Raw genomic sequence first — 27,668 nt, 5'->3', positions numbered from 1 at the left:
CTAACATCCAAATCTTGTATTATGCATTTTCTATGCTTTTTTTCCTTAAGATTTTTTCTTTTCTGTCATCTGTAGGGCTTCACTGTTCATGGAAGACTTTTTTTTTTGGTATAAAGAACAAATCAGAGAGACATAAAGAGAGAAAGAAACCACAGCACAGAAGTTCCCTTCAGGGAAGTGAAGGCCCAGGCTAGAACTTGTGCAATGCACTATCCAAATGAGTTATTTTGCCAACACACTAATTTCCACTCAAACATCTCTATTCAACCTATTTCCTAAAAACCTTTATTGATCTTAATTGCTCAAAAATTAAATCCTAAGTTCTTTACCAATTATAGAGTTTTCATAGTGTGGTTGTTCTTACAAACACAATTATATTAACATTTTTTTTAATGGGTTGAGCCTCCCTCCCCACCCTGCAAGGGGGATGCTTCACAGTGAAGCAGTGCTATACGTATCGCTTTTTCTCACTCCTTCTCTAGTTCTCTCTGTATCTACAAAACAAACAAACAAAAGAAGGAAGGAAGGAAGGAAGGAAGGAAGGAAGGAAGGAAGGAAGGAAGGAAGGAAGGAAAAGGGCCATTGAGATTGGTGGAGTCACTGTGCAGACATGTAGTCCCAGTCATAACAGTGGTGGCAACAAAAAAATAAAATGAATAAAATCCAATTTTCTCTAAATTTAGTCTTTTAGGCCTATATTCTTTAAAAGCTGATTCTGGAACTCTGGATACTAGATAATAGTCAGTAGATCTACTCTCTTTCATTTCCTACTTCAAGGCTAACTTAAGTAATCAGAACATTCTTAGATTAGATTAGTTGGAGAATGATGCTTTGCAAAGTCATTGGAATTAGAGAAAAATGTTTATTTTTTGTAATTATAGGAAATATGATTTTTATATATATACTTGGGATTGTATGGCTGATTTACCTAAAGTAGTCTGGAATATCTTCAGTTTGCCCCTAAATTAATTCATCATAGTCTCGAAGAAAGTGACATTCAATTCAGGGCTATTTCTGTGTATTCTTTGGATAATTCATAGTTTCTGATGATGAATCAGAAGAAAATGGGCAGGAGGTAGCAGGCAGTGTTGTACTCTACCATGGGCAAGGATCTGGGTTTAAGCCCCTGATCTCCACATGCAGGGAGAAAGCTTGAGCAATGCTGCAGGTATCTCTATTCTTTCTTCCCTCCCTTTCTGTTCCTCTCTATCTATATCAGTAAAGAAAGAAGAATGGAGGACAAGTGCTGGCATACATGGTTGAATACACAAATTACAGTGCTCAAGGACCCAGGTTCAATCAGTCCTCTGACCTCCACTTGCAGGGGGGAAGTTTCACACAAGTGCTGAAACTATATTGCAGATCTCTCTACCACCCTTTTCAGTCTTAATTTTTCTTTGTGTCTATCCAAAAGTAAGTAAGTAAGTAAGTAATGGAGGGAGAAAGGGAGGAAAGAGAAAAGAAAGGAGGAGAGAGAAAGGAAGGAAGGAAGGAAGGAAGGAAGGAAGGGAGGGAGGGAGGGAGGGAGGGAGGGAGGGAGAAAAAGTAGCCTTTGGGAGCAGTGGAGTCATCCTGCAGGCACTGTGCCCCAATGGTGACATAAATAAATAAATAAGAAACCATTTTATTGTGCCATTCTTTGCTTTTAATTTTTATTTTTCTGGGACAGATTGTTAGTGGGAATAAGACTTTTAATGGATTTTCTGTTTACATTTTTATAAAAGTATTCAATTTTTAAAACTGATTTCTCCTGAAAATGTATCTCACCCCCTCCATCTTACGATATTAAATTTTATATTAAAAGCAAAAGGAGAGGGATAATGACCTCAGTCTTTTTTATTTTTCATATTGCATAAATGTATAGAATATAATACAGGGTACAGGTGATCAAATAGCTGATTTTTCAGAATAGAAACATTCCTAGATTTAGAAGTGAAAACAAAGACTAATTTTTGAAAGTAAGTTTTTTTAAATGTGTTTGCTTCTTATAAACATTCCTTTTTTAGGGAAGTATTACTTTGTGAGTGAAAAAATGATTTACCTTCAAATATTAAACATATTCTTAAATGAAGTTATTCCTGTTCTAGTTAAAACTCATGGTTATATGTATATACCATAGAGTCAGTAGATTTATTCTTTATTTCCAAACGACATACTAGAAGTGAAAACATACTGTAGTGGATTCTGTAGTAGATGTGTAAGTGTATATTGTTCATATTTTTTTATTAAGACAATTTTGAAATCACTTCAACTTTACTTGTGATATATACTTCCAAGACCAAAAATCAAACAAAAGTAACTATGGTTGAAATTAAATCATTAAAGAAAATTACTATGTCCTCTACCTTATTTAAGAGGATGTTATCACCTGCTTTTGTCTAGAAATGGATATCACACTGTAGGAATAAGTTCTTCTTCTTCTTCTTTTTTTAACCATTAGTGGGTTAAAAACCACAAAGTCAAAATATAATCTGCAAAATATACTGCAACTATATGTGCAAAGTCTGTGGGCAATATGAAAGCTTAATTGATAGGCTGAGAAATACATAAAACATACAGCCACTGGACTGAGAAAAATGAAAGTTAATATATGAATGGTTTAGCTAACACTGTACTTTGCTCCCAAAGTCTGGTGTTTATTATTGTGCACTTTAGTGCTATATCAATTGGAAAAACATTTCATAGTGAATTGAGAACAGTATGGCTTTCTAGTTCCTAAATGGGAAACCTGGTTCTTTGGTTTCTTTGTTCCCAGTTAAGCTACTCCCAAGCTATTTTAACTGAACATTTTATATACTAATGGAGTGTAGGAAAGTGCCTTTGGCAGCTATTCATGGGATAATGTTGAAATATACTATTTAGCACTGCATGCTGCTGCCATAAAATTTGGAGAATATTTTATAGGGATGTTGGTGAACAGAACTATATCCACTTTTAGTTTAACAAGTGTATTTCCCTGAGTGAAAAGTTTCATATGAGAATGACAACTCATTCTTTTCTTACAGGTAAAGAAAACGTGCACAGAATCAGATGTTTCAGAACCTCAGAATTCCAGGTACAGTAAAATAGAGGCTGAGCCCCCACTTAGAAAAAGCTTTGGAGAACTAGTAAGAAGTTACAATTACAAATACAAGTGTAATTTAAAGCATTGTGTCTCTAAGAACTTACCTGTGTGGAAATTACATCCTGTACCGATTAAAGGGCAATTAATCATGACATTATTAAAAAATATCTATTGAAGACTACTTGATCTTTTAATATATATATATATATAGAGAGAGAGAGAGACCCTGAGAGAAAAATATTAGAAACTTATTCACTAGCATTCATTATTCTAAGTTCATTGACATCTGAAATTTTGACAGAAGTGAGATAAATTTCATATCTTCACTTCCAAAAACACTATAAAGTTTATTTTTCTCTTCAATGAAACATTTTCTATATTGAGAATATTACCAACTTAGAAAAATCAAATTAATTAAATTTTATTTTTGGTTATTTAGAGTCTGAAGAAATCATTAAAATATAGCTACAGAAATTTAGTACCATTTAATTATTGTTCTTGAATTTTATGTCTAACGTTATTTTACATTCATACGTTTTATTTGTTTGCATTTCATATTCCAGTATTTAATTTTAAATGAATAAATAAAAGTTTATAAACACCACTGAAAAATAAATGCATATTCTTAAGGCTTTATTAAATATTTTCAATAAACTCTTGCACTAAGAACTGTAATCTATGGTGAGATCTCTAGTGTATGATATGTAGTGATGTTCTTTTGTATAGTAAAATTATATAGTTTTAGGAATAGTGTTAATGATCCTTATGTTTTCATTTTGGAGAACAAGTTTATACTGTACACAGTTCATTTGTAGTTTGAATAACTGTTGGCTTTATGCATCATGAATTTACATGACATATTAAAAAAACTATATAAGCCCTTTTGTATCATCAACAGCATATGATGAATGCTTTTATATTTTAATGATAGATATCAAAATAGAACCAAATTTTTAATAAAAATTTATTAGAGGTTTAATATTGCTTTACAAAATTATGAGGTAACATGAGTACAATTCCACACCAGAGTTCTGTCTCATCACTCCCTCCATTGAAAACTGAAGTGCTTCTCCCAAGGTCACAGATAAGGGATGATGATGATGATGATGATGATGATGATGATGATGATTTTATTTTTTGCCTAAGGGTTATCGATGGGGCTTGGTGTCAGCACTTCAAATCCACTGCTCCTGGCAGGCCTTTTTTTTTTTTTTTTCCAATTTATTTAATAAGACAGAAAGAAATTGAGAGACGAGGGGAAGATAGGGAGCAAGAAAGACATCTGCAGACCTGCTTCACCACTTGTGAAGCGATCCCCCTGCAGGTGGGTAGCCGGGTCTCAAACAGGGATACTTGTGCAGGTCCTTGCACTTTGTATTATGTGCACTTAACCTGGTGCCACCACCCAACTCCCCTTTTATTTCAATAACTACCTGTCTGTCTATACTTTTTTGTTTTCCCCCACTTTTTCTATAGTCCTACCTTCTCTTCCTTTCTAAGTCATGCCTATACCTCTTACTACTTTCAAATGCCTAAGATTGTAGTTAACTTATTATTTAAAAAATAGTTATTTTTAGAAATGTTTAACAGTATATGTCCAGTGTCAGAATTCAACCAGTTTATAAAATTGAAACATTAAATGCTTAAACAAAAGGAATATATACTCAGACCTAATATCTAGGCAGTTAAGGAACTAGAAAAAAAGCAATCTATTCTTCCCCTGATATGTTGAATTAGTAGTGATTTATAAGATTAAGAGTTAATAGGGGCCAGGTGGTGGCGATCCTGGTTGAGCAATGTCCAAGGACCCGGGTTCAAACCCCTGGTCCCCACTTGCAGGGAATAAGCTTCACGAGTGGTGAAGCAGTACTGCAGGTCTCTCTCTCTCTGTTTCCCCCTTTCCCTTAATTTCTGGCTGTCTCTATCCAATAAATAAATAAAGATAATAAAAAAAAATTAAAAAAAATGATTAGGAGTTAACAGTATAATTTCACACCACTCCCAACACATTAAGTTTGTTTCCTTACCTCTACCTCCCTATGGTGGCCTACCTCCCCCTCCCCCCAGAGTGTTTTACTTTGATGCAATGCATCAAACCCAGTCCAAGTTCTGCCTTGTGTTTCCCTTTCTGTTCTTATTTCTCAACTTCTGTCTACGAGTGAGATCATCCCATATTCATCCTTCTCTTTCTGGCTTAATTCACTTAACATGATTTCTTCAAGCTCCATCCAAGATGAAGTGAAGAAGGTGAACTCATTATGTTTAACAGCTGAGCAGTATTCCATTGTGTATATATACCACTACTTTTTCAGACACTCCTCTGTTGTTGGGAACCTGGGTTGTTTCCAAGTTTTGGCTATTACAAATTGTGCTGCTATGAGCATAGACACACACACACACACACACACACAAATTGTGCTGCTATAAACATAGATACACACACAAATTGTGCTGCTATGAACATAGACACATACACACACACAAATTGTGCTGCTATGAACATAGTCACACACACACACCTACACACCTTTTTGGATGTGCTATTACAAATTGTGCTGCTATGAACATAGACACACACACACACACACACACACACACACACATACACACACCTTTTTGGATGGGTGTGTTTGTTTCCTTAGGTTATAGCTCCAGGAAAGGGATTGCTGGGACATCAAGTAGGTCAATTTCTAGCCTTCTGAGAGTTCTCCAGATTGCTCTCCACAGAGATTAGACTAATTTACATTCCCACCAGTAGTGAAAGCAGTTCCTTCCCCAACCCCAACCTCTCTAACATTTGTTGCTGCTATTCTTTCTCATGTATGAAATTCTCACAGGGATGAAGTGATAGCTCACTGCAGCTTTTATTAGAACCAAATATTTTTAGCTGGTTAGAACAATAGGAAATGGGTGAATCAAGATATCTTACCTTTAAAGCGTAAGAATTCCAGAAAGAGAAGAGGAGTGGGAGAGAAGGAAAGGCCCATTGTAAACTTTTAATTCCTAATACTTTTGTTGATATTACAAGTAGTTTGCCTATGATGTACTATTTAAATTAGTTTTCATAAGCAGGTGATCTTGACTGCTGACAGGAAAATTATTTATCTTTATTAACATTTTACAACAAAAATCTTGAACTTGAGACAATTCAGTATTTTTAGTCAGAGTACTATCTTCAAATAAATTTTAAGCAAATCAGTTTAGTTTTTACTAATGTCAGTGTATTGGAGGAGGAAGCAGAGTTTAGAGCTCACTGTATTTAAATCTATAACTAGATTATTTCTCACTTTTTCTCTTCCCTTTATCTTTCTTCTCCCTCTATTAGCATGAGGGTTGAATGAGAGAGAAAGCCTGAGACTGATATTTAGAACTCAGGCCAGGTAATTTTTTTTCTCAGACCAGGTAATTTTTTTCTAACAGATTTACAGCAAAGAATTAACTTCAGAATGAAACACTGTATCACCATAAAATGCATATAAACTGGAGACCCACTACCTTATAAAATTCTGCCGTAGTTGGAACCTAAAGTTAATATCATTCATTTATTTAGTTAGCTTTATAATGTATTGGTTTTGGATTTGGAAATATTAGAATAAATGTAGATGGAAAGTGTTTTTATAGTAGGGAAATAATTAAATTGGGTGTGGAGACTTTGTCAGGAAAATTCTTGGAGTGACATACATGTATCAGCAAATTCTTTGTCTTGCTTGGCCTTAATTCCTCTTTCAGAAAGAAATGCTTAAACTGCAGATGTGACTGGTAGGTTAGAGAAAAAGGGAATTTACAAATTAATGCAATATTAGTAAAGTAAAAAAAAAGTCTTAGGAATAGCATATATATACATACTAAAAGTAATACATCTGAATATAGATAACTATATAGTCCACTGGAATATAACTACTGATTAGGCTTTGTTACATAAGTAGCATGTGTTATATTCTGGCATAATGGACCTCAAAATTGCTAAACACAATTTATTATAATAATCAGTTCTTTATAGCTTAAAATCGATCCTTTCATCATTTCTCCCCCCCTCCTTTATCTTTTTTTTTCTTTTTTTTATGGAGATAAGTATATAGGCAAAAACAAAACAAAAAACATAGCACCTGAACTTTCCTTAATGCAGTGGTAACCCAACTCAAAAACTCAAACCTGGCTCCTGAAGAAAGCAAAGCAGTGCACTGTCTATGTGAGCTACTTCACAGCCTGTCAAGTCAACCCTTTCAAAGTGATAGTGATAGAGGGTTGATATTAATCATATAATGTAAATTTTATCATGGAGATTGAAGAGAAATGCCCATATTATTCAATAACACATAAAATAATTTAGTGAACTTGGGTTATATTATAGCTTCATTGTATTTTTACAATATGGGAAGAATTTGGTCACAGTTCAAGGCCTGTCCTCATATAGACACCTCTAGTCTCTTTATCATTTGGCTGATGTTCACTGGAGGCTACTAAATTTATTTTGCCTCTCCTGCTATACGCTGATATACTACTGTGGGTGTGAATGCATTTAGGGTTCTGATGATTTAATCACACCATCAATATATGAGATACCTTCACCATTTTGCTTACGGTAGCATATTGAACTGATTTCTTCAGATAATTGCATGAGGTGTCTGCTTTATTTACTTATAATATATGCCTTTATGTTATTTGCACTTAATCAGTTTTTTTTTGTACATTTCTATTCAGAGCTAACCATCTTCCAATACTAAGTTAGTGATCAAAGGGAGAAAAGTAATATATGAGACAGGCCCTTATTTATTGTTGTTCACCAAATAGTTGTTTCTCAGGTATTTATAACTGAACAAGTAGATCCTTAAACAAACCCATTGTGGGGAAGAAAATAAAAGATAACTACCAAGTCTCACTATTTACACATTACAGTGTGTGTGTGTGTGTGTGTGTGAGATTTACCCTTTCGCTCTGCATTCCTCAGATCTCTAGGTTTCGTTCTTTGTTATCTTACTTTCCTTTAATTTCATATTACTTCACATGTAACCTCTATGTACAACACTGACATGGGCCCATATTGCTTAGCGTGTACTAGGTACTTCCTATTAAACTCCATTTCAATCAAATTCCCTCTTGTGAAATCATCTTTATTCACAGATGCTGTTGTCCTCTTTTCACAATGTCTGGGATATTCCTTCTCTTCCCCCTTTCAGCTTTCTTTACTTTATTAATTTTCCCTAGGACTTTAGATCTCTGCTTAATGTTTCTTAATCAGGGGAATAAGAATATCTTCAGTCTTACTTACTGTCATGTAGCTTTATAGTATCATGTGTGTTTCCTTCAGAGGTGCCTCATTTGATAAGTCCGTGCACTACTCTAGAAGCTCCTGAAAGCTAGAAATTATACTTACTTTATTTTGTCCATCATGCTATCATTAGTTCACGGTATAAGTTTTAGCATATGACAAATTCCATATACACAAAGCCAGTTTAAATATATCCTACAACCACAAATATATTTTAAAGGTGACTAGGCTGTGACACACTCAGTTAACCTCATATATTAGCATACACAAGGACCTGAGCCTAGCTCCCCAACTTTGGGGGTGGGGGTAGGGGTGCTTCACTAGTGATGATGCAGGTCTGTAAGTGCCTATCTTTCTCTCTTCCTATATCTCCCTTTCATCTCTCAATCTCTCTCTACCAAATCCAATACAATAGAAAGAAAAAAAAAGTTTTAAATGACCTCCAGGAACAGTGGATTTATGGTGGAGGCCCCGAGCCGCATGGACAAACCTAGTAACTAATATAAGTAAATCAAATAAAATATATACATACATGTTATAAATTTATTAGGGATTTATTTATATCATTTTAATCTCCATTGCTGAAACAATTATTATTTCACTCTCTGTCCCAAGATCTTTCTTTCGGCAATGATAATTCTCTGTTAACCTACTGTGAGCTTTACTTGACTGACTTCCTCTCTTTCTCAAATCCTGCTTATCATCAAGATGCACTGAAATTTCTGTTATGTTTTGAATCTCTTTATCTTGACCCTTTCCATGGTGTAGTATAATATAATTTAGACTCTTGTCAACTCACCTCTGAACTAACACATCTCATCTTCATGTGGCTTCATGGAATATAGACTTTCCTTTTTTCAAATCTGCCATGCTGTCAAACTAGCTTTTCATAAAATGCTTTCCATATGGGTTGCAATGTTCATTGATCAGACAGACAGTACTTAGTGAACATAGACAATATTTACAGAAGCACAAATAGACATAAAAATAGAATTATGTGCAAGAGGAAAATGTGAAAAATCACACTAGTTATACCTAATTATTCATACCTAATTAGAAAATACTGAAATAAGTGGGATAAGAAACTCATAATGAATTTTTAAAAAAAAGCTAATAGAAATTGAAAATTAAATAATAAATTGGAAATATCTATGTCCTACTTGATTCATGTGGGGAAATAGTGGATTTGACTGGAAAACAAGTAAATAACAGATTATGGTGATGTGGATTCCTAGTTATTCTATTTATACTATTAGTTTCAGATACCACTTTGAACCTGCTTAAATAAGAAAGGGGAGTTTTGTATTTTTTGTGTATGTGATTTTGTTTTTCCATAAGGGCATAACAATTTAGGGAAGTTGAAAATGGAGTGCTTGGTCAGTATTACAAGGAATGTGAACCAGGGACTCCCATCTTGTTAATTTCATATTCACCTCTGTCTTCATGGTTTATTATTTTAATGTATATATATCTTTCATTACTCTTGTATCATATCTATATCTATCTATCTATTTTTTCTCCAGACCTCATAATAGGAAGGAAATGTCTTATGACTATGCTTCCAGTGTTATAAATTCTACCTTTTTAGACATTTAGGTAGTTATATCTTTCTTTTTTTCTAATACTGGTTACAAATTTCCAAGGAATACAGTGGTATTAGAGTGACTTTTAGGTACCACCTTTAGAAGTCTCTAAATCAAGGGTAAGAACAACTTCTAGTAGAAAGATGCTGAGAAGACCCATCAAATGCCCTCACACTTCTGCTTTTACCTGGAATATAAAACCCATGTATGTTATAGCACTCCTTCCCACCCTTCATTTTATAGAACTGTAAGGGGAGTATTGACCATATTCAGAGTAAGATGAGGTCATTCACTGTTTTGTAAATATTTCTTCCTAATTTTGACCTTGTTGTCCCTGTTCCATAGCTAACTAATTACAACTCAGTTGACACTTTCAAATAAAAATCTAGATGTAGATTGAATTATCTATTTTCTGCTGTTAATCTAGTTATTAAATGTACATCCTCTGATTTAAATTATTCACCTATCCAAAAGAGATAGCTCACCATTAGAGCCTTGGAAGCAACCCATGTTGAAGCCCTGGCACCATATGGAAGTCCATGTTGCAGGAGGAAGATTGGATGCCTTGTTCTCTTGATTTCTGTCACTAAGTGAAAAAACTGACCCAGGAGTAGTAATATAGAGCATACATGACCACACACACACACACACACACACACACACACACACACCTTTAGGGCATAGCTTTTACCAGATTAAGTGCCAGGATTTAGAACTTCTTTTTATTTAAAACTTAACTCTCAACCACACCTTAAAATACTTGTCAATCAATAACCTAGAGTACAAACTTGGTATTTTGGAAACTACTCCTTCAGACATTGAGAGGTCATAAACAGACTTCTGATCAGGCAAGAGCATGATTAAAATTTTACTCATGCTGGTGAGACAGTATAATGGTTATTCAAATAGATTCTCATGCCTGAGGCTCCCAGGTCCCAGGTTCAATCCCCCACACCACCATAAACCAGAGCTAAACAGTGCTCTGGTAACGAAAAAAGAAAAAAGAAATAAAGAAAAGAAAATTTTACTCATGTTATCATGTTGTCAGGTCAGATGTGACACAGGTATCTGAAGGCAAGGAAGCCTTATGAACTTACCGAACTGTGAGACATTTTAGCACATTATAGTTATTTCTGGTGAGACTCTTGCATTATTTCTTTATGGTTTGAACACATTTTCTAATATTTATGTATTGTGGATCAATTTTTTGTCCGAAGAACAAATCTATAGAATAAATAATAGTTGTGACTTGAAATAGGCGTTGTGGTAGTGGGAGAGATCTCCCCTTCCCTTTTTGACAGCTTTCATTATCCTCTTAAGATGAGAACATGCCTGACTTCTCCACATGTACTAGTGATGAATTCCTGAGAATAGCTATGCTTTCAGTCAACCTCTCCTATAATAAGCTGTCTTCATCTAAAAGTTACGGTTAGTAATAAGGAACAATTTTTCTGTTAACTGATTTGAATTAGTTTGATCAAGGCACCATATCATGTAAATAACGTTTATTCAGTGGCTTTCATTTTGAACCAGAGGCACTAAGACAAGACATTACTTTGCATTATAGTAATAATTAAGAGTGTTATAAGTAGAGGAAGTGATAGCCTCTGAGTATATACTGTATTGACTCATATTCTGCTTAGAAAACACTGTGTCATATGCATCCTTTTATTATCGTGGATATGGGGTAAAGTTCACAAGTGAACTTTACGTAAAGTTCAAAATTCAGCATTAGTAGAAATAAATAAGGTAGCTTGGGAGAAGGAGATCTCACTTGATATTGTGATAGCTTAATGTGGGAAGAAACAAAAGGATCTTAGAGTTTTTTTTTCTTTCAGCAATTTATTTATAGGAATACTTATTCTTCCCCTTATTGGATATTGACTGTTTGTTATGCACTGGCCTGTGTGCTTGAGATATTTTGGTGAACAGAGTAGGGACATCTGTAATGACGGACTACACTAGAAACCAATGAATTTTAAGGAATAAATTGGAGAATAAAGAGTATTTGAGGAGGCTACATTATGATTTTAAGTCAGACAATATTTAAGAAAGAACTTATTACAGAAATGTGAGAATAAGCCAAGCAGACTGAAAGAATTATATCCCTTGAGGTAGAACTTTACACATAGGCTCAGCTGTGAAAGCCCACTATGCACAAATAGCAGCTGGAAAATAGAGATGAGGATGATGGGGTCTAAATTAAATGAGACTGAAGTTTTAAATTTGAAATAGAAACATTCCAAGAAAAACTACTACTTTTATTTTCTCCTGAATTTTTTTTAAAGAACTCACTGGATTTTTTCATAAATCAGTCACAAATATTGCTACTTACATTATTTATAACAGTGTCGATAGGCATATCATTCATCTAGGTTACAAAATAACAGTGATCCCCAGATAAGTACACTTCTTTGCCATACCACTCTACCACACACATCCTCCAAACCAAGAACTTGCATTTGTTCAGAAAACATCAAATTCCTTCACCAGCAGAACTTAAATGTCTGAAGTCTATTTCATTTCTTTTTAAAAATAATACTCTTAAATGTTTAGCCACAAATGCAGATAGGCCTTAGTAAAGATTTCAGAATTTGATTTGTAAAGGTAGATATTCTGCTCATTATCTCAGATTTAATCATTACATCTCAGTTGTCTTAGCAACCTAAAAAACATTCCCATTTGCTTTTCAATAAGCCCATCTATGAATGGTGTCTTTGTTCATGTGTTTATGAATTTCTGTCACCTGATACTTGATGTCTTTCTGGCATGCTTACTGTGCCAAATAACTGTCGGGATAATCTTAAAATTTGCTTTCTGAAATTAAACTTTACTTTTTTCTAAAAAAGCTAAACTTCTGATACAGAAATACCCAATGTAAAAATAGTTGGAAACATATAAGCTGATATTGTAAAAATTCTTTCATTCTAATTATTATTATTTCTCAACACTCAGAAAACTTGGCAAATTCAGTTAATAACAAACTTGACTCTCCCAAGCATATTTGTATCAAAATTCTTACACCTAAGTGTAAGAAAACCGTAGTGATTGTCAGAATAAAGGGGGAAGTCCCAGGAACTTTGGTGGTAGGTGCAGTGAGTTAGACACATACATATATGGATTTGAAACTATACTCCTGGATTACATGAATAAATTAATGAGACAATGAACAATCCATTGTTACATTTTTAGTGAGAATTTCTTCATGTTTTTGTCTAAACTGTACAGGGTGCCACATAATAACCAGTAAGTTCTGAATGTCAATTTATAAACATGATGGTCAAATATAAGAGAGGCCCTAAATTTGCTGTGGCAATTAGGATGATTCTTCATCCTAGTATATCCAGTTTATACCTGCTCTCTTGTTTGGTAAGAGACACTATGTTTTGGGGAAAATTCAAGTTTGCATGGTAAATTATTTATTTATATTGTCACCAGAGTAATCACTGAGGATCAGTGCCTGTACTATAAATTCACCACTTCTAGAGACCGTTTTGTTGTTGTTGTTGATAGAGACAGAGGAAAATTGAGAGGGAAAGGAAAGGTAGAGAAAAAGAGCCGTCTGCAACACAGCCTCACTTCATATAAAGCTTTCCTCCTTGCAGGTGGGGACCGAAGTCTTGGGGCCATGTCCTTGTTCATAGCAGCAGGTGCATTCTACTGAATGCACAACCTCCTGGCCCCTGTGCTTTCTTTAATGTAAGCCATTATGCTCTTATCAGACTTTGAGATAAAAATATCAGAATGGATCTCTTTATCCATACTTTTCTCATACTTTTATTTTTCTCTATTTCTTTCCTGTATTAGACTGGCTTTTATAATAGGGTACTGCACTTCAATTTTTAAAACAATACAATGTGAAAAAAAAGGTTTTCTTAAAATAAAAATCACTTAGGAATTAATAGTTCTCTCTTTATAGTTGACTTAAATAAGAAGTTTCTCTTATAGTTGAATGTTATAAGTTTCTGTTATAGGTAAATGATTTGAAGAAATTCTATAGTTTAAAAAATTACCTTTTCAGAGCAAATATACAGTTGTGTGAAATGATGTAATCTTGTGTTACTAATAACCGTCTCTCATTTGCTGTTGTTCTTCAGATAGAAGATTCCAAGTTCTAGTGAACATAAGAGTCCCAGATAATAGGGATGTTAGATATTGATGCTAGTGCCTGGGGAAAAAAAAAATAGATGATTAATGTGGTTTGGCAGAATGCCAGATTTCCCACACTCTCCATGTGACAGCTGTTGTAGTGAGGACTGCTGACTTTGGAAAGAATTGTGTCTAACAAAACCATCAGCTTTCTCTGGAATAGGCTTTTATTTTGTTTTTCCTTATTGTAGAGGAGTTTTTAGAAAAGGACTACAGAAGATTTTTAGAGAGAGTGCACCCATAAGAAAAGGTAGGGAGGGAAAGTTCTGAAGAGGAGAAATGATGTTCATAGATTGTAACCAGAATCTTCCATAGATACTTTTGGAGTAACTATTCCATAGATATCCTCATTATTTGTCATTGTTAAGAGAAGCAATGAAAGGGGGCGTGGCGGTAGCACAGTAGGTTAAGCGCACGTGGCCACAAAGCACAAGGGCTTGTGTAAGGATCCCGATTCGAGTCCTCGACTCCCCACCTGCAAGGGGGTCGCTTCACAGTGGTGAAGCAGGTCTGCAGGTGTCTATCTTTCTCTTCCCCTCCTCTCTCGATTTTGCTGTCCTTTTCAACAACAATGACAGCAATACAACAATAATAATAATGACAACAATGATAAACAACAAGGGCAACAAAAGGGAAAAAAATGGCCTGCAGGAGCAGTGGATTCGTAGTGCAGGCACGGAGCCTCAGCAATAAACCTGGAGGCAAAAAAAAAAAAAAAGAAAAAAAAAGCTAACAAACAAACAAATTTAAAAAAAGCAAAAAGAGAGAAGCAATGATGATTATGTTATAAAGAAGAAGCATGTAGTATGTTGGCATCATAACTGAATGACACATTTTATAAATGACCTGCTGCTATTTCTGCAAAGGGTATTTGGAAGATTTGATTATTTACTATGCAGGCCTGCCCAGTACATTGAGGGACATACTTTATAAAGTAAATACTTTATTTCTACAGTCTCAGAAGTGGGTACAGTCTTTGAGAGAGCCCAAACTACCTGTCATAGATTCAAATAACAGGTGCCTTGATTGTGGTCAAAGGAAGCAACTGTGTATCCTAAAAAATAATGTACGGTTACTTTACTTTTTTTCATTAAATCATGCAAAACATAAAGCTTAGAAAAATGACAGTTTTAAAGTTAACCTTCTTAGGGCAGAGAATGAGTCACTCCAATTTGCTAGGGAAAACACTCTTCTCTATAGTTCGAGACAGTTATGGCTCTAAAAGACACTTGACATTGGAACAAGGGCATCCATGTGATATTATAGGCAGCAAAACACAACCCATCAATACCTTAGAAAAACAACCCAAGGTCAGTGTTCCACTAGCATTACTTGCTGCTTAGACAGTCAGTAAGCTTACACAGACAGAATTCAAGGCTCTTCCTTGACAATGGAAGAGAAATTTGTGGTTTCAGAGTGAGTTCTTCTATTACTAACTATTCAGTGCCTTTTTACTCTTTCTGTTCTGTTTCCAATCTATCTAGTGCCTTCCACTTCACAGTATCTTCCTATTAGGGTATATCTATTGGCATGCAATTGTATTTACTTCACAGAAAGAACTATAGTCTTAATATAAAGGGTTTTAGTGATCTTTGAGAAATATTAGAAATAGTTCACTTTGAGTATTGATAAGGAGGTCTTTGGAATTTATTATTATTTTATTATTGCATTGCTTTCAATTGTATCTGTACCTCAATAGTCATGAATTGAAGGTTCATTTAATTAAAACAACTAGTTGGCTGCCAAATAAATTTAGAAAAAAGAGAAGATAATGAAAAATATAGTCCTTGTTTCCAGTTCAAGAATCAGATGAGTACCAAAGAATGACTGTTTTTCATCTGTGCAATTCATGGAAGTGACCAAACTGGTTTTACAAATCATGTGAATTAATTCTCTGTGTATCCTTCAGGTAAGGAGGTTGTTGAACCCAATTTATTGGATGTATTTTGAGTGTTTTTCACTTTCTAAGTAAGCATTTTCCTTTTCTTATGGGAACAGAGATTTTTATGAAATTGAATTTCACAAAATGGTATTTTCCCATGCAAACTGAAGTTGCATCTGTTGGTTGAACTCATACTAACTCAATAGTTTCAGGACAAGTTTCCATTCATTTGTTTTGTGATTGTAATTTAGCCAGCTGTTTTTTTTTCTTTATGTTTTTGTTACTTTTACAAGTTGGTTTTCCTGTTAATACTGTTAGTAGTAAGAGCTAGTACTTCTTAGGCTAACATGTGTTTCTTGTTTCAAAGTCCTCTTTTAAACTTACTCCTTTTATATGCTTGCTATAGAAGGATTGTTTAAAACACTTGGGAATATTCAAAGTTAACAGGATTCAGAATTTCACTTAAATTTTCTCTGGTAAATTGTTCACACTGTGGAATCAGGAAAACCAGCTTTCTGAAGAAAGTCTTGATTCTTTCTTCAGAAGAAAGCCAATTTGCACATTGTAATCACATTTCGTTAATTTTAGTGAAATGTGTACATAGAAGAGACAATTCTCTGATTAGCTAAAATAAAAGAGTGAGAAAATTGGTTGGGAAAGTTTGATCAACTATGTTGTACACCAACAATGCCCATATTTCTTTACCACACCAGAAAATGGAAAGTGAGGGGATAAGGGGAGGAGAAAGAGCAAAATTACATATGATAGTATATGAGATATAGCCGTCATCCTCTTGCATAAAATGACTGTGCTTATAGCTTAATCATAAAACACATAGATAAAAGTTAACTTGATAAGTATAAAGCATAATATCACTAGATGGTTATTCATCTATTGGCTAAGTGTGAGTTGGTGGTCTTCCACTATGCTCCTGTCCTGGAAACGTGTCCTGATAGCTATTCAGTACACAGATCCTCTCGTATCAAGTCCTACTCAATCAATATCAGTATCTCAGAACGATCATCTTTGCTTTGCTAGTGCATTTTTCCGGACATAATTACACACACACACGCACACGCACACACACACACACGTTGCTCAGTATAAGACTATGTATTTCTATTTTATAATGTGCTTTTTGTGGTTGTAAACTGATTTGGTGTAAATATAAATAATTCCTATTGTAGCATTATGGACAGAGAAAGTAACTTTCCTTAAATTAGTACCTTATACTTTTTATATATCTTTCGAGTTGATGATTACAATGAGAAAAAGGCTTTTCAGTATTCTGGTTAATATACTAAGTCAGGCTATTGGTGTGTGTGGTATAGAAAATAGGAACCGTTAGGAAGTTACAAGTTATAAGTATTCGAGAAAAAAAATCAAATGAGGCCATTTATGTTTTAAATCAAAAATGTTTCCAGTGAAAATGTTTTCTAATGATTCACAAAATTTTGTCAACTTTTTCTCCATCTGCTGAAAATCAAAATATAAGTAGTCATATAACATTGAATTCTGGCAGAAGTCTATGCTGTGACATGAAACTAAGTTCCCATTTAATGACAATACTTTGTATTTTCTGGCTTTAAAAAGTAGTTTCTTGACTTTTAAAAATATTAACAACATTTTTTATCCTTCACATTACATGGAGAAATTGGCAATGTGCATATGATTCCAGAGTTCCAGTGGGTTTCCCAAAATAATTTTGACAGAAGATAATTGTTTAATGCCAGTGTTTAAAGTTCTACCATGGTTTAAACAAAATTCAATATGAGAAAATACAAATAGGACATTTTGTATAATTACTGGAAAAAACAGATGGAGGAAACAATTATGGAGTTGGGTCTGAAAAAATAAAGATGTAGGGTTTCTAAGTTTTATAATACTCGTAATGATTCCTTGTCTCCTTCTCTGTCACAGCTTGATTTTTGTATTTCTGAATTTTACACCAGACTATATTCTGCCACCAATTTACCTAATTAATTTCTGTGTTTTCTTGGCTCTTATCTATTATCTTTTTAAAAGTGGTACCTATGCTATTAGAACTGGCAGCATAAGTCACCTGGATAGTATATTCCCATTGCACTGGGAGAAGTTTTGGTGCTGTGATACCTTTCTCTCTCTGTCTCTCTGCCCCTTTATTTGGAGAAAACAGATGTTAGTCCCAGTAACAGCAATAATAAATAATAAAAGGCTCGTTTGTTAAAAATTAATTGTGCATGATAGATATATATGAAACAAAGTATCATTCCTAAAATTTTGAATTGACATAGATACAAGTTACAAAATTATATGTAAGCCCCCTTGTGTATATAACATGTTAATATAAAGGTTTTCATTTGGCAAAATTCATGAAAATAGGATTAGAATTTGTACCCTTGATATCGATCTAAAGATTATTATATTGATCAATGACAATAATACATTACATGAAATATTATTGCTTATGTTCCTTTGAAGAGTTATTTTTTTATTTGTATACAGTCAAAATTATGATTGGAATAAAGTCAATTTTAGCATCTGGCACAACACAATTGTAATAATTTTAATGTCTTTTGTAAGAATGTAAAGAGTTTGACATGATTCATATGGGTTACTTTAGTTTGAAAACTTAGCTGAGTGATACAGTATGAGATTTTCAATATTATATGTGCCCTCTCTTAAAAAATAATACTAAATGACAAGCAAAGACTTTAGATTCAGAGACCTTCAGTTCAAATATCTACTGACTCTACTGACTAGCATCTAAGCTTTATATTCTCTTTACTCTAGAGAAATAGTACCTTCTTATTGTTACATTTAATGTTTGACTTGTCGTAGACACTCCATGACAGGTAGCGAGTATTTTCCTGGCCTACTGGGGACTTAAATTGGTCTATTGAGTAGCAGTAGAATCTATGTTTCAGTTTCTTAAAGAAGCTACGAATCTGATGTCATTTCCTGCTTGCATGTCTTTAATATTAGGAAGCTTGTGTTTCAACAGACTTAGAGAAAAGATACCCAGCAGTAGCAATGACTTAGGATTCTGCTTTTTATGTCCTTTGAACACAATTATCTAAAGTGAATAGGAGGAAAAAAAATGAAGAGATACAGACTACCATATTGTGCCCAGATATCTTCAGTTGAATTTCTTATAATGCTTTGTTTTTAATGATGTGTAGACATTGTCAGCTGAAGCTTGTTGAGATAATTTTAGTCATTAAAAATTATATTCAGGTTTGGCAAAATAGTTCACTTAGACAATGCTTTGTTATGTGCATGACCCAGGTTCAAGCCCAGCCCCCACTATAATAAAGGAAGCTCCAGTGCTGTGGTTTGTCTCTCTTTCTCTCTCTGTCTCTTTCTCTCTCTCTCTCTGCCTCTCTGTCTCTAAAATAATTTCTGTAATTCTTGGGAAGTGGATTTATTTACACATGCATATGTAAACATACATACATAAAGATGTAAATATACACATTATGGAAGTGTGGACCCAGAAAGTATACCTACCACAGATGTCATAATGATACAGAAGAATGGTTAATGACAGTTCTCAAAACCACTCCAAAATACTTTATTAGGGAGAATAACATTGGGATATCTGTTGTTGAGTGACAACTATGTTGTCTTTGTTATTTGGTCAGTTACTAACTATTTAGTAAGTAGTTCTGTAAATACACCTGTCCTTCCTATTCCTTGCCTGTCAACAGCTGGAAAGGTAACATTCATAAAATAACACAACTTTAGGCAAGCAAATTAGCTCACTTAGTACACTGCTTTGCCTTATGTGAGTCGCAGATTCTAGCCTGGTCCCTCCTGCAATGAAGGATATTTTGGTGCTGTTATTCCCTCCCCCATCCCTACCACATCTTTCTGTCTGACTCTTTCTGCCTGAAAAAGTGAGCCTGGAGTGGTGAAGCCACAGAAAGGACCAAAATAAATAAAATAACATAACATTATATAAAGGATTCCTAAGCTAAAATCTGGTTATGTGTATGGAAGATTAAATTCAAGCTACACTTAGCCATTAAAACAAAATGTTGAAATAAGCACTAAAACAGTTATTATTTTTGCTTATGCAGATTCATTGTGATACAGCTCTTTGTGGATCTTAGACTATAATTTTGAACTGTGTGCTTACATTTTTGTCTAGTCTGGTAATTCAGAGTAGTACAAAAACATTGTCGAAGGGCCGTAAGGGGAGAGCTCAGAAACGGAGTTCAGGACTTGCATGTACAAAACTCCTGTTCGATGCCCAGTACCACACATGGCAGAACTGAGTAGCGCTCTGGTATCTCTCTTTTTCTCTCTAAACAAGCAAACAAGTATTCTTTCAAGTCATGACCAGAAGATGTTGTTCCTAGTAATCCCTCTCTGTAAAAATCCTGAACTATCATTAAGTAAAGTCTTTGTAAATTAACTCAGTCAACACTAATTACGGTTATATGAGATACATATTAAGTCAAAAGGAGTAGAATTTAATGCCTGATGAATAGAAGAATGAATCAATTTGAAAATGTAGTTAAATTTTATGTTCACATAGAAATAAGGAATATGACAAGGGACTGGACCAGTATGAATTGGGAAATAACATGGTTCATGCAACTATTCGTTTTTTGAAACTTCTTATAAAAGCAAAAATCATAGTACTGGTAATAAATACCTTTTACTGAATTCTCTGCCAGTGGCAGTGGATGAGGTCATAAAACCTAGAGATAAAGTCTATGGTGGAATTCAGCTTCTGAACTTTCTCTACCTGAGACTTTCTCTTAAGACCTCAGTGGGCATAATAGCAGTTTTTGCCTTCTAAAGTTTTTGTGAGGATTGACTTAGTTGAACTAATAGAACAGCATCAGTGTTGTTCATATTAACCAGTTGCTACTGTTGTACTTTTATAAAATGATTCATTTCTATAAGAGAAAATATTAATGTGCAGGCAAAATAGTGAGAAAAAAGTGGTATGTCAAATTAATAATTATGTAGTTTTAGTATACGTGAAGATGAACAGGATTCTGAAACTCTAAAAACAGAAAAGTGTAAAATTTGATGATACTTTAATGCAATTTAAATTTGTCTTTGGATAACTAGAATTTCAGTTATTATGCTCGTATTTTAGAAGTTTTTCTTCAGCAGATTTTGCTTCGAGCTGTTGCTATGATCTAACATACTGTATTCTGAGTTGGGAAAGAGAAAAAAAAAACTTCTATCATTTATTTATTAGGGAAGGAATTATTTAAGTAGTTAACTCAGTTTTATCAACACCTGGTTTATCAAACTTTCCCACTAAGTAACCCAGCCTAGGTATTCTGTAATTAAGAGAAAGGTATTCGTCAAGAGAGGTTTATTTAGGTCATTCTTTTTAGTCTTGTTAGGAATTTGTTAGTGTTCCGTACATTGAAAAAATATTGAGCTCATTGAATTGTGGGTGTGAATGTAGGAAAAAGACCTCATATGCCCAAGTTTTCCCAAATTACCTAAATTTTTGTTCTATCTTACATTGCCCCTTTCCTTTTTTTCATTTCCAGTGGCATCATATTACTGAAAACTTAGCAGAAACAGCTCCCCATCTCTTGAATAATCCAAAGACCCCTTTGCAGACATCACATGCAGTAATCAATATTCTCAGTGCCAGTGCTTTTAGTCTCCAAAATTCAATTAACTTGACTCTAGTGGAAATTTGTAAATCAAATAATGAACTTTATGTAGATTCAGATGCAAAGAGCTTCTGGGTTTGTAACTGCTTTTCTTTTTGAACAACAACAATAACAACATAAAAGTCATTTTCCATTTTTCAGCTTCCTTGTAAAGGTATTTCTTATTAAAACCAAAATTATATTTCTTTATGTATATAGATATTTATGCCTTTTTAAGGCCCTTTTTATTGTTGTAGTTATTGGTGTCATCATTGTTGGATAAGACAAAGAGAAATGGAGAGAGGAGGGGAAGACAGAGAGGGGGAGAGAGAAAGATAGACACCTGCAGACCTGCTGTACAACTTGTGAACTGAGTCCCCTGCGGGTGGGGAGCCTGGAGCTTGAACTAGGTTCCTTACCCTGGTCCTTGTGCTTCTCGCCACCTGTGCTTAACCCACTCTGCTACCACCTGACTCCCCAAGAATCATATTTCTTTAACTCCTAGACTACTAGTAAAATGTCAGAAAATCAGAAGCTGTTTGTTTTGGTTGCCCATTTTCTCTAGCATTCTTTGGAGGATTTGAAGAGTGTATGTTATGGCCATGTGGGGATGTGTAGAAAGCTAAACATGAAAGGAGGATTAGGACAAGCTTTAGTTTATTTAATTATGTAAACATTTCTAGAACTACAGAATAGTTTTATATAGGTTTTTGTAAATTGTTGTTGGTGCTGTAGGTTGGATTTTTATCAAGAGTATTTCATACTAGAGGTTAAGTGATTCTTACTAGATATACGGCTCATTTTCCATTTGGACCTTTTGCAGTGCTGTAGATCGCTCTCTCTCTCTCTCACTATATATATATCCCTCTCTCCTTGTCTCCTTCCCTCTCAATGTATCTCTGTCTCCATCTTAAGAAAAAAAAAAGAAAATAATAAAAAAAGAAATTGCACCTTGGAAAATAGCATTTCCTTAAATTAAAAATCATTTTTTCAGCAATAAAAGAAAATTTTCATTAAAAAGAACACAACTGTTCTTTTAAAAAAATAAATCTATTAAAAATCTATTAAAAATTTTGCATCAGCTTTACTAATATTTGAAAAAAGCTTGCATATAAGTAGTGTATATAAAAAAGCTTGCATATAAGTAGTACTGTCTTAGTAGCCTGTGTGGTGCTACAATCTGTTGACTAAATGTGTTTAATCTATTCAATGTGATTATAGTGGTAAATACTAGAATTTGCCTAAATTAATGGGAAAATTAACATAATGAAAAGTTATGTTGTTATGTAAGTTGAATAGAGTTAAGTAAATTGAATGTGTATGAGTAAAATGCATATACAAAGCTTATTTTAGAAGGAATTTGTGATAGACTTTTCTTAGATGGCAGTTGCATACTGTTCTTTCTTTCTTTCTCCAAATTTGATTTATACTTCAGAGTTAGTAGCCATTTGATAAAGTATTAAAGTTGAAGTGAAACCAATTTAGGTTGTTGGGTGATTGTTATGCAGGTCCCACATTTTGAAAAACTGCCCCTGAACACATGAATCAACAACTTCTTCCAAGAACAAAGATGGTAACTTGTCTGTAAAGGAATTCCTATTGAAAAATTCCATATATATTTTTTGTTGTTGCATTAAGATCTTAATTCCTTCTATCAATCATGAGTTTTCCCGTCTTCTTGAAGGCTCCCTACTTTCCCTGCAGCTGCAGTCTCTGGTATTGACTTGACTTTCCTTTCCTTCTTTGGGCTCCCTGCTGTCCACTTCAAAAGGGACTCTGGCTCCCCAGTGAGCCACTTAAATGATTACCCCCAGGTGTTGATTCACCCTTAGCTTTAGTAGGTTTTACTTCCTTCAGTTTAGAGTTTTAGATGGGGGGAGAGAGTTGGAAGAAGATCAAAGAAGCAGTACTCTAGTGAGAGTAGGAGAGGTGGGACTGAGCCCTTCGCCCAGTCTTCTTCCTACCTTATACCCACCATTCCCTGACCTTCAGCCCTCCTGAACTTAATCAAAATGAAGAGTGGGTCTGTGGGACCAATCCATAAACTGGATTGTTAGAAGAAATAAAAATGCAACACCAAGTACTTTTCTAACAATTAAAAGATTGTGTTCATTCTTTTTTAGAAACTCCATAAACATAAAGTTTACTAAATGAGAATCAAAACATCTGTCTATAGAGAAACATTTATCTAAATGTACATTCAGAGGATGGCAGACTAGTTAACTCACCTAGGAATCCTGACCCAGATTCAAACTTGACTCTTATGAACTGGGGGAAGTTTCAGTGCTTTGGTGTCCTTCTGTCTTAAAGAACAACCTTGTATACATACCGTGTGTGTTTGTGTGTGTGTGTGTGTGTGTGTGTGTGTGTGTGTGTGTGTAATAGTATTTTATGTCAATTTATTTATTTATTTATTTATTTATTTATTTATTTATAGATCACAGCACTGAAGCTTCCTCCAATGTACTGGAGGTTGGGCTCAAATTTGGATCTTGCACATGATAAAGCAGTGCACTATCCAAGTGAACCATTTCACCCCATATTTTTAACACACACACACTCTTTCTCTTTCCTTCTGTCTCTCTCTAAGGGGCAGGCAGTGACATACCTAATAGAACATACAATCTGTTTATTCAATATAAACAGAGAGAAATTAAGAGGAAGGGGAGAGAGAGGAAAGGAGACATCTGCAGAACTGCTTCAGCACTTGCGAAGATTTCTCCCCCGCAGGTGGGGTTCAGAGGTGTGAACCCTTGAGCATTCTTACATGTGCTCTCAACCAGGTGCATTACTTTCTAAACCACTTGCCTGGACACACTCTTTATCAAATGCAAGGAACCAGGTTCAAGCCCCAAGTCCCCACTTATAGGACAGAAGCCTAACTAGTGAAGTAGTGTTACAGATGTCTTTCTCTCCTTCATCTTCTTTTCACTCTCTCTCAAAAAAAAAAAAAAAAAAAGGAGAAATTCCTACTCTGAGTTGTGTTTTCATGTAGGCACGGAGTCTTAGGGATAATTCTGATGGCAAAAGAATAGTAATATTGTAGTAAAAGTAGTCACATAAAAACTGCACATTATGAATATTTCGCTAATTAAATTATTTACATAATTACAATATCACAGGGTATAACAGTTTGTATAATCATTCCCCCATTGGAGATATTTCTGTTCCTTTCAAAGTTTGCCTACTTATAAATAATTCATTGAGGATAATTATGCACAAGTCTCCTCGTATTTCTGATTTTCCTAGAATTAACTCCTAGCAATGGAATTCTAGGTCAAAGTTCATGCATACTTTAAAGCTTGTGAAACATTTCACCAGTTTTCCACCAAGCTTGGCTATTTTAAAGTCTAACTACTTTGGCATAGAATCTCTTGTCAACACTGAGCATTATTTTTTAGCATAGAATTTTTTTAATTTGAAAAGAAAAAGTGATACGTATATACTTTTTTTGGTTGGGCAATTTTAAACTTTATTTATTGAATTGTAGTGTGGACGCAAATATGTGCATGTATTACAAATGGGCAGCTGTGAATTCCTACCAAACTTGACACATTTGTGTAATCTGTACACAGATGAAATAATGAGCATAACCAGTTCTCCATAGTTTCTTTTATGCTACCTCCCCACTCATATTCTTTTCTGACTTTTACCATAGGTTAATGTTGCCTCATTTTTAGTTTAGGTTAGTGGAATTGCAAGTGTTGTACATGTTGTATGTATGTGTGTGTGGTGGAGACTTCTTTCACATTATTTGTAAAATTCATTCACATTACTATGTGTAGTTAATATTTGTTTTATTTTTCATTAGTTTCTGTTCAGAAACTTCTACTCACATTGAGACATTACTAAGACATCTGGTCTCTGGACTTAATCTGTCATCAAAAATAATCTTCATTTCCATCTTACTTAGGCTTCAGAGCTCAGTATTTCAAATACAAACCTTGTAAGAATCTTAAGTTTCCTGCCTCATTTTCTTTCATTGTTCCTGTTAGAAAAATTAAAATTACACCAGGGAGGTATCACTGGAGGCCTCACCAGGTTGTTCTCCACCTTTGGGAATTTTGTTTTGTTTATTTGTTCTTTGTTGCCTGATGTTCAGTGTCTTGAGAACCACTGATGATGATGGAATATATGTAATGTATTTTTCAAATTGCTATGGGTGAGAGGTTAAATCATCTCCCTGTTAGTCCAGCTTGAGTTAAAGCAGAAGTTACATCATGCGTTTTTATTTATTTGAGGTTGATTGTGATGAAAATGTGAATGAGGGACTTGTACATAAGTAGAATTAACCTCATTTGTATTTCAACATCATTTAAAAGAAACAAAGCAACATGTATATTATATTTTGCATCAATTTAACATTAAATTATACATGCATAATAGCTTATATACTTATATAGTTTGTATTAAGAGCTGTAGGAATTTTGCATTAAGAATAAAGATCCTCCAGTCTGACTCCTCTGATCTGCTTGGTAAAATATAGTAGAATCACATTTCTTCAGGTAAAATAAACAGCTGGGGCTATGGATCGACTTGTCAATGCCCATGTCCAGCAAAGAAGCAATTACAGAAGCCAGACCTTCCACCCATAATGATCCCGAAGCTTCCAATGGAGGGGATGGGATATGGAACTCTGGAGGTAGGAATTGTGTGGAACTGTACCCCTCTTACCCTATGGTCCTGATGATCGCTATTAAATCAGTAATAAAAAATTACAAATTTATTTTATGTTAAACTGTTCCCTAAATACTTCGGCTTATACATGAATGGAGGAATAAAGAAAAACCTTATCTTCCTGTAGTATCTAAGCTAGTTTTACAGAAATTACTGGAAATGACTTTGAGAACATACTATTTAAACTTGTTTCTCACATATGGATCATAGCAATACCCTATGCTGATAAAACAATGACTTGCCATTGTCCATGTCATCATTGTTTAATTTGAGAGGCTTTTTTTTTTCTCAGAGCCAGGATCTTATATATGAGTAGTTTTACTGCTCTGTGTTGCTTTTTCATTCAGATGGAGAGACAGAGAATATGAAAGAGAAAGGAAGACACCACAACACCATAGATCCCCCCCTCTGATGCTACACCTTACATGTGGTACCAGGCCTTCACCCTAGGCCAGTGTACACAGCAAGATACAAGCCCAATCCAGTGAGCTATCTGTTGGCCCTGACATACTTGTCCTGCTTGTAGACTTTTGCAGTATTTCTTTGCCTCATTTTTGTATAGAATTTTGTAGAAATTTAAGAATATCAGATTCAGAATGGGCTCAGAAATCTTAGTTTAGAGAACAAGAGACGGAAGGTCAGAGAGGTAAGTGATTTACCCAATATTGGAGGTTTTAAGACAAAATCAAGTCTAAACATTGACTTCTAGTCTCACACGCCATTTTTTTAAAAGATTTGGTAAGCTGAATTATTTAGTAGCCCAACAGGAAGGCAAAATGGTTTACAGAAAAACAGGTGTATTAGAGAACAGGGAGAATATAAGAAGGTCTGGATACTATTGTGATAATTCACACTTGAAATGGAGAACACCTGGATTTGGGTGGAGTACATGGGGATAAGAATTAAAAATGACCATGGGACCTAGTTTTGAAGACAAACTCATAGAACCTGTGGTAAATTGGTTAAGGGACCATGTTTTTCCATGTTTTATGCTAGTGAATCATGGATCAATGTTTATATACAAAGCCCTCATACATATCATAGGTACAGTATATATTGGATAGCATTATCCATGTCACAATTAAAAGTAAACACAATAAAAATATTTGTCCTTTTAATTTTCATAACTGAGATATAATTCCCCTTTTGTGGATGCAAATAGAGTTCTAAGTGTTTATTTAAAATTGCAAATTAATGTCAGAAGCTAAGGCTTGAAGATATGTTTCTAGAATAAAAACCTAAACTTTCTACAAAGATTCTTTTGATCACCCAAAACATATAAGTAGTATTTGTTTTCTGCTATAGCTGCTTTTTAAACCTTGATATAGCAGTCTATCTTTTTTTGTTGTATGTGGTGATAGAATTCCTGTTTAAATAACATAACCCACAAACTCTTCTCGGATTGTTCATATATTCTTTGTCCTTCTGCTTT

General features: G+C 34.4%; 1 protein-coding gene across 21 annotated transcripts in view; it reads left to right on the top strand.

Moving 5' to 3' along the window:
* Positions 1 to 27,668, top strand: part of EYA4 (EYA transcriptional coactivator and phosphatase 4) — a 318,081-nt gene that overhangs the window by 186,975 nt on the left and 103,438 nt on the right. For 20 of the 21 annotated variants that reach the window (XM_060190413.1, XM_060190433.1, XM_060190411.1 and 17 more), the window contains one exon: positions 3,006 to 3,055. The exons of the other annotated variant lie outside the window; for it this stretch is intronic. In XM_060190413.1, coding sequence (XP_060046396.1) covers positions 3,006 to 3,055 — 50 coding nt within the window. The remainder of the gene's footprint in view (positions 1 to 3,005; positions 3,056 to 27,668) is intronic. 21 annotated transcript variants of the gene reach the window in all.

The sequence above is a fragment of the Erinaceus europaeus genome, chromosome 4 (genome assembly GCF_950295315.1).
Source record: "Erinaceus europaeus chromosome 4, mEriEur2.1, whole genome shotgun sequence".
NCBI lineage: Eukaryota > Metazoa > Chordata > Mammalia > Eulipotyphla > Erinaceidae > Erinaceus > Erinaceus europaeus.
Note: the sequence above shows the minus strand (reverse complement) of the source record. Positions and strands in the feature narration are given on the sequence as shown.